The 8682-nt window shown below is 40.5% G+C and overlaps 1 protein-coding gene across 1 annotated transcript; it reads left to right on the top strand.

The window, feature by feature from the left end:
- Positions 1-2160: 2160 nt before the first annotated feature.
- On the top strand, positions 2161-3198 carry LOC128572701 (olfactory receptor 2B11). Its single transcript, XM_053572745.1, has one exon. The coding sequence runs from the start codon at positions 2175-2177 to the stop codon at positions 3129-3131; it is 957 nt and encodes a 318-aa protein (XP_053428720.1). The 5' UTR covers positions 2161-2174; the 3' UTR covers positions 3132-3198.
- Positions 3199-8682: the final 5484 nt, after the last annotated feature.

Here is an 8682-nt window from a genome sequence, read left to right as displayed (position 1 = left end):
TTGGCTTTCAGTCTTGTCCTTAACACTTGGGTCTGTGTATATTCTCTAAGGTAGACCAGTTATCTCCCCGAGTCATTCTGCTCAATACTAAAGTAGATTTTCTTAGAATATTAAAGTAACATTAAGTTATTATCACAGGACCTGGCTCATAGTGATTGCTTAATAATTTGTATTTAATGGCAGCACCCATAGCTCAGTGGCTAGGGTGCCAACTACATGCCCCCAGGCTGGAAGGTTTGAACCCAGCCTGGACCAGCTAAAACAACAATAACAACTACAACAAAATCATACCCGGACATTGTGGCAAGCGCTTGTAGTCCCAGCTACTTGGGAGGCTGAAGCAAGAGAATCGCTTAAGCCCAAGAGTTGGAGGCTGCTGTGAGCTATGATGTCACAGCACTCCACCCAAGGCAACAGCTTAAGGCTCTGTCTCAAAAGGAAAAATAATAATAATAATAAATTGTATTATGAAATGTGACATAGACAAGTATTTACCCCTCTATCTTTCCTGATTTCTCTGTCCTTTTACTTCTTTCTTTACTATCCTACAACTTCTCCCCTTCTTTCCCAGTTTAGGTTCTGAGAAGAAACCTTGGCATCAGAAATCTAAGAAAGGAAAATGTCATGATCCCTTTACATCTTAAAAAGTGGGCTTAAAAAATGTACTAACCTGACTGCCCAGCCACAGCTCACTATGTCAAAGTTGGTGTCCTTATTAGCTGTAAGACTGTATTCTATGAAGTTTATCCAGTAAGTATTGTTGATAGAATTTTGGAAAGAAGTGCAATAATTGAGTGTTTCACAAGAATATCAGAAACTTTATAGAAAGCAGTACGTATTTTTGAAACTACAGAAGGAGGAAAGAAAAGTTGCACTTATTCATTCACTCAAAGCCTGGGATTTGAGTTGTCTTTAAATAACAGCAGACTTATTCAGAATATCAAGTAGGGGTGCACTTGTAACATCTAAACTGTGATAGATGTTCCTTAATTTTACGATCTATGCATAAAGCACCAAATCAAAAAGTAAACTTAACTTTCCGTAAATTATCTGCATATGGGATTTAACTTCTTTTCAACATTCTAGCATGGCATGGATGGAAGGTCTTTGGAAGACTGTCAGAGCTTGGGCTCAATGAAAAGACCCCATGAATCTGCAAGGGCAGCCCAGTTGCTGCCTAATGGCAATGGTGCTGGGAAATCAAATAGGCTATGTTTTTCATCATTGAGAGAGGACAGCTGCTTGGCAAAGAAGTTGTACAGAAAATTCAGATGTCACTCAAACTACCAGATTAAAGTTAGCTTTAGAGGTAACCTGATCTTTCAGGAGACAACTACAGGGCCCAAGTTTCTTACACTGATCAACCGTTTTCTCCTTGTGCTCAAAATTCTGTGCTGTGGGTTCTGATGAGGTGCCATGACCAATTCAGGAGGGAAGCTAACATAGGACTTGGCCTCTCTACCCCTGGGGATCTGAAATTATGCTATATTTACTACTGCCAAAGTGAATGACAGCACTGCCTGTGTGTTGGCAGTCATGAGAGGAGAGATCAGCATGGCCCGAGAGCCAGAGAGCACCTGCCCTTGATGGAGAACCAGGTAAGTCTTAGGAGGTGAGCAGTGGGGTGTGGTCACATCAACAAAGTGTGAACACTCCCAAAACCCTTCTGCTTGCTTTAGATCATGTCTCACCTCCCTCCCACCGCTGTCGAGAAGTGATAAAACCAAACAAAGTGGACCATTCCCTGTCAAGGTGCCTATAGACAGAAGTGGCACATTCTTAAGGGGATGAGAGCTGTGGCAAGCTTCGACCAATTTGGAATAAATCGTCATCCATGCAGTGTGTTTTCACATACTGCACTTCCCTTTACTATCCCCAGCGCTCTGCGGATGAAGCAGCATTTTCTCCCCATTTTACAGACACAGAAAATGAAGCTCAGAAAGATTCAAGGCCTTAGTGGAGGTCACTGAGTAGGAAGGAGAACCAAAACACATACTGCTGTTCTGTGCCCTCTATGTGCCAGCACCTCTACAGAGGTAGGGAAGCTCAGACAGAGGATGGCCTGCTTAAGAAAGACTGGACCCAGAATGAGGAAATTGATTAATCTCTCCTCTCGGGTATTATCCATCCATTCCAATTTTTTTATTTGCATAGGTGCCAGAAAATGCCTCAACATGAAAAGTGACAACCAGAGCTTCTTGGAGGAGTCCCCTGAGAACTTCATCCTGCTGGGTGTTTCTGACAGGCCATGGCTGGAGCTCCCTCTCTTTGTGGTCCTCCTGGTGTCCTACATACTGGCCATTTTGGGGAACATTGCCATCATGCTGGTGTCCCGGCTGGATCCCCAACTCCACAGCCCCATGTACATCTTCCTTGGCCACCTGGCCTTCCTGGACCTCTGTTACACCACCACCACAGTCCCTCAGATGCTGGTCAACATGGGCAGTTCCAAGAAGACCATCAGCTACGGTGGCTGCACAGTGCAGTATGCAATTTTCCACTGGTTGGGATGCACTGAGTGCGTTGTCTTGGCCGCCATGGCCCTGGACCGCTACGTGGCCATCTGCAAGCCCCTCCATTATGCCATTATCATGCACCGTGCTCTCTGTCAGCAGCTCGTGGCTGTGGCCTGGCTCAGTGGCTTCAGCAACTCCCTTGTGCAGGTGGTCCTAACAGTGCAATTGCCTTTCTGTGGGCGGCAGGTGCTGAACAACTTCTTCTGCGAGGTGCCAGCCATGATCAAGCTGTCATGTGCTGACACGGCTGTGAATGACGCCACACTGGCTGTGCTGGTGGCCTTCTTTGTGCTGGTCCCCCTCGCCCTCATCCTTCTCTCCTATGGCTTTATCTCCCGTGCTGTGCTCAGAATCCAGTCGTCCAAAGGACGGCGTAAGGCCTTTGGGACCTGTTCTTCCCACTTGGTGGTGGTCTCCCTTTTCTACCTACCTGCCATCTACATGTACCTGCAGCCCCCTTCTAGCTACTCCCAAGAGCAGGGCAAGTTCATTTCCCTTTTCTATTCCATAATTACTCCCACCCTCAATCCCTTTATCTACACACTGAGAAATAAAGATGTGAAGGGAGCTCTGAAAAGACTTCTGGCACGGATTTGGAGGCTCTGCCGAAGATGAAGATCTGAGATGTGTCAGTTTCCACTGATTAATGAACATTGAGCAAGCATATTGTGTGCTCAGAGCATCTTTCTCTTAAGGAGCTAATAACTAAACAGTAAGAGTTGGAGAGATATGAAAGCTTCAAAAATCCCCTGTCTAAAAATCTCACTTCCTATATAGTCAAAATACCTAAAATTCTCCATCTATAAATAAAATCAATTCTGCAAGTATAATAGTAAGAGGCCATACATTTTCAAAAATTGTTTGAACAGACTTGGTATTCAATAAGTATTTGTTGAATTATGTAATTTCTTTCTTTCTTTCTTTTTTTTTTTTTTTTTTGAGACAGAGCCTTAAGCTATCACCCTAGGTAGAGTGCCGTGGCATCACAGCTCACAGCAACCTCCAACTCCTGGGCTCAAGCGATTCTCCTGCCTCTGCCTCCCAAGTAGCTGGGCTTACAGGCACCTGCCATAACACCCGGCTATTTTTTTGGTTGCAGCCATTATTGTTGTTTGGCAGGCCCAGGCTGGATTCGAACCCTCCAGCTAAGGTGTATGTGGTTGGCGCCTTAGCCTCTTCAGTCATAGGCACGGAGCCAGAATTATTTAACTTCTAATTCTCTCTTTCTCCTTTTCCTCTTTCTATATGCTTCGATTTTCCTCCCATTTGTCTTTTTGCATTGCTCCTCAGTGTACATAATATGAAACTGAAACATAATCTTATTAAATTATAATAAATTTACATTCTTCACCATAGATTTATGTGTTTTTTTTTTTCCAGTGGTAAGATAGGACTTTTATTAGAAGTTAGAAAGGAATACAGAAGAAGTGAAAAGCACCAGAGCTTCTGGTTCACCATAGATTTAAATCTCCATAAATGTCATATGACTTTCTAAAAACATTTCAAGAATGAAGTGGAATTGCTTTCTTCTTCCTGTGATCTTAGGTCATGCTTTTTTTCTATAGTTCAAGTTTTCTTTTCTTTTCTTTTTTTTTTTTTTTTATTGTTGGGGATTCATTGAGGGTACAATAAGCCAGGTTACACTGATTGCAATTGTTAGGTAAAGTCCCTCTTCCAATCATGTCTTGCCCCCATAAAGTGTGACACACACCAATGCCCCAACCCCCCCTCCGTCCCTCTTTCTGTTTCCCACCCATAACCTTAATTGTCATTAATTGTCCTCATATCAAAATTGAGTACATAGGATTCATGCTTCTCCATTCTTGTGATGCTTTACTAGGTTAATACGAAGGATGTAAAGTCTCCATTTTTTTTAATGGCTGAATAGTATTCCATGGTATACATATACCACGGCTTGTTAAACCATTCCTGGGTTGGTGGGCATTTAGGCTGTTTCCACATTTTGGCGATTGTAAATTGAGCTGCAATAAACAGTCTAGTACAAGTGTACTTATGATAAAAGGATTTTTTTCCTTCTGGGTAGATGCCCAGTAATGGGATTGCAGGATCAAATGGGAGGTCTAGCTTGAGTGCTTTGAGGTTTCTCCATACTTCCTTCCAGAAAGGTTGTACTAGTTTGCAGTCCCACCAGCAGTGTAAAAGTGTTCCCTTCTCTCACATCCACGCCAGCATCTGCAGTTTTGAGATTTTGTGATGTGAGCCATTCTCACTGGGGTTAGATGATATCTCAGGGTTGTTTTGATTTGCATTTCTCTAATATATAGAGATGATGAACATTTTTTCATGTGTTTGTTAGCCATTCGTCTGTCATCTTTAGAGAAAGTTCTATTCATGTCTCTTGCCCATTGATATATGGGATTGTGGGCTTTTTTCATGTGGATTAATTTGAGTTCTCTATAGATCCTAGTTATCAAGCTTTTGTCTGTTTGAAAATATGCAAATATCCTTTCCCATTGTGTAGGTTGTCTCTTTGCTTTGGTTATTGTCTCCTTAGCTGTACAGAAGCTTTTCAGTTTAATGAAGTCCCATTTGTTTATTTTTGTTGTTGTTGCAATTGCCATGGCAGTCTTCTTCATGAAGTCTTTCCCCAGGCCAATATCTTCCAGTGTTTTTCCTATGCTTTCTTGGAGGATTTTTATTGTTTCATGCCTTAAATTTAAGTCCTTTATCCATCTTGAATCAATTTTTATCAGTGGGGAAAGGTGTGGGTCCAGTTTCAGTCTTTTACATGTAGACATCCAGTTCTCCCAACACCATTTATTGAATAGGGAGTCTTTCCCCCAAGGGATGTTCTTGTTTGGTTTATCAAAGATTAGGTGGTTGTAAAATGTTAGTTTCATTTCTTCGTTTTCAATTCGATTCCAAGTGTCTATGTCTCTGTTTTTGTGCCAGTACCATGCTGTCTTGAGCACTATGGCTTTGTAGTACAGACTAAAATCTGGTATGCTGATGCCCCCAGCTTTATTTTTGTTACAGAGAACTGCCTTAGCTATACGGGGTTTTTTCCGGTTCCATACAAAACGCAGAATCATTTTTTCCAAATCTTGAAAGTACAATGTATTTTGATAGGAATGGCATTGAATAGGTAGATTGCTTTGGGAAGTATAGACATTTTAACAATGTTGATTCTTCCAAGCCATGAGCATGGTATGTTCTTCCATTTGTTAATATCCTCTGCTATTTCCTTTCTGAGGATTTCATAGTTTTCTTTATAGAGGTCTTTCACCTCCTTCGTTAGGTATATTCCTAGGTATTTCATTTTCTTTGAAACTATGGTGAAGGGAGTTGTGTCCTTAATTAGCTTCTCATCTTGACTGTTATTGGTGTACACAAAGGCTACTGACTTGTGGACATTGATTTTATATCCTGAAACATTACTGTATTTTTTGATGACTTCTAGGAGTCTTGTGGTTGAGTCTTTGGGGTTCTCTAAGTATAAGATCATGTCATCAGCAAAGAGGGAGAGTTTGACCTCCTCTGCTCCCATTTGGATTCCCTTTATTTCCTTGTCTTGCCTAATTGTATTGGCTAGAACTTCCAGCACTACGCTGAATAGTAAAGGTGACAGAGGACAACCTTGTTTGGTTCCAGTTCTAAGAGGAAAAGCTTTCAGTTTTACTCCATTCAGTAAAATATTGGCTGTGGGTTTGTCATAGATAGCTTCAATCAGTTTTAGAAATGTGCCACCTATGCCTATACTCTTCAGTGTTCTAATTAGAAAAGGATGCTGGATTTTATCAAATGCTTTTTCTGCATCTATTGAGAGAATCATGTGATCTTTATTTTTGCCTCTGTTAATATGGTGGATAATGTTTATAGACTTGCGTATGTTAAACCAGCCTTGCATCCCTGGGATGAAGCCTAGTTGATCATGATGAATGACTTTTTTGATGATAAGCTGTAATCTATTGGCTAGGATTTTGTTCAGAATTTTTGCATCTATGTTCATGAGTGAGATTGGTCTGAAATTCTCCTTTTTGTTTGGGTCTTTTCCTGGTTTTGGTATCAGGGTGATGTTTGCTTCATAGAATGTGTTCGGGAAGATTCCTTCTTCCTCAATTTTTTGGAATAATTTCTGCAGTACAGGAATAAGCTCTTCCTTGAAGGTTTGATAGAATTCTGGAGTGAAGCCATCTGGACCAGGGCATTTTTTGGTTGGAAGATTTTTTATTGTTTCTTTGATCTCAGTGCTTGAAATTGGTCTGTTCAGGAGCTCTATTTCTTCCTCACTGAGTCTAGGGAGAGGGTGTGATTCCAAATATTGATCCATTTCTTTCACATTGTCAAATTTCTGGGCATAGAGTTTCTGCTAGTATTCAGAGATGATCTCTTGTATCTCTGTGGGATCAGTTGTTATTTCCCCTTTATCATTTCTGATTGAGGTTACTAGAGATTTCACTTTTCTATTCCTCGTTAGTCTGGCCAATGTTTTATCTATTTTATTTATTTTTTCAAAAAACCAACTCCTTGTTTCATTAATTTTCTGAATGATTCTTTTGTTTTCAATTTCATTGATCGCTGATTTGATTTTGGATATTTCTTTTCTTCTACTGAGTTTAGGCTTAGATTGCTCTTCTTTTTCCAATTCCATAAGATCTCTTGTGAGATTGTTGATGTACTCTCTTTCTGTTTTTCGAATGTAGGCATCTAAAGCGATGAATTTTCCTCTCAAAACTGCTTTTGCAGTATCCAACAGGTTTTGGTAGCTTGTGTCTTCATTGTTGTTATGCTCAAGGAAGTTAATGATTTCCTGTTTTATTTCTTCCTGCACCCATCTGTTATTCAACAGAAGATTGTTTAATTTCCATGCCTTTGGGTGGGGTCAAGCATTTTTGTTAGAGTTGAGTTCCACCTTTAGTGCCTTATGGTCTGAGAAGATACAAGGTAAAATTTCAATTCTCTTGATTCTGTTGATATTTGTTTTGTGTCCCAGGATATGATCAATTTTGGAGAATGTTCCATGGGGTGATGAGAAGAATGTATATTCTTTATCTTTGGGATGGAGTGTTCTATATGCGTCTATCAAGCACAGTTGTTCTAGGGTCTCATTTAAATCTCTTATATCCTTGTTTAATTTCTGTTTAGAGGATCTGTCCAGCTCTGTAAGAGGAGTGTTAAGGTCCCCTGTTGTTATGGTATTATCAGATATCATATTGCTCAGACTGAGTAAGGTCTGTTTCAAGAATCTGGGAGCATTTAAATTGGGTGCATAGATATTTAGAATTGAAATGTCTTCTTGTTGTAGTTTTCCCTTGACCAATATAAAGTGACCATCTTTGTCTTTTTTGACTTTAGTTGCTTTAAATCCACATGTATCTGAAAATAAGATTGCAACTCCTCTTTTCTTCTGAATTCCATTTGCCTGAAAAATTGTCTTCCAACCCTTGACTCGGAGCTTTAATTTGTCTTTTGAAGCCAGGTGTGTTTCTTGCAGACAGCAAATGGATGGCTTGTGTTTTTTAATCCAGTCAACCAATCTATGTCTCTTCAGTGGGGAATTCAAGCCATTAACATTTATTGAGATAATTGATAAGTGTGGTAGGATTCTATTCGTCTTACTTTGTGAGAGTCCATTGCTTAGTTTTATCTTTTGCATCAGTGTGCAGGTTAGGTTCTGTCCTTTAATTTCTGAGTTCTTACTTTGCTGCTGATCCATTGTGGTGGTCAGTGTGCAGAACAGGTTGAAGTATTTCCTGTAGAGCTGGTCTTGTTGTGGCGAATTTCCTCAATGTTTGTATATCCATAAATGATTTGATTTCTCCATCAATTTTGAAGCTTAGCTTAGCATGGTACAGAATTCTGGTCTGGAAATTGTTCTGTTTAAGTAGATTAAAGGTAGATGACCATTGTCTTCTTGCTTGGAAAGTTTCATTAGAGAAGTCTGCGGTCACTCTGATGGATTTGCCCCTGTAGGTCAACTGGCGCTTACCCCTGGCAGCTTGCAGAATCTTTTCTTTGGTCTTGACTTTGGACAGGTTCATCACAATGTGTCTTGGAGAAGCTCGGTTAGAGTTGAGGCAATCTGGGGTCCGATATCCCTCTGAAAGCAGTGTGTCAGAATCTTTGGTGATATTTGGGAAATTTTCTTTTATAATATTCTCTAGTATGGCTTCCATTCCTCTGGGGCAGTCTTCTTCCCCTTCTG

The sequence above is a fragment of the Nycticebus coucang genome, chromosome 20, assembly GCF_027406575.1.
Source record: "Nycticebus coucang isolate mNycCou1 chromosome 20, mNycCou1.pri, whole genome shotgun sequence".
NCBI lineage: Eukaryota > Metazoa > Chordata > Mammalia > Primates > Lorisidae > Nycticebus > Nycticebus coucang.
This window is presented reverse-complemented; position numbering and strand designations above follow the sequence as displayed.

What these genes read in the sequence shown, in the direction of transcription:
- LOC128572701 (XM_053572745.1), top strand. Translation starts at nt 2,175, where the DNA reads ATGAAAAGTGACAACCAGAGCTTCTTGGAGGAGTCCCCTGAGAACTTC.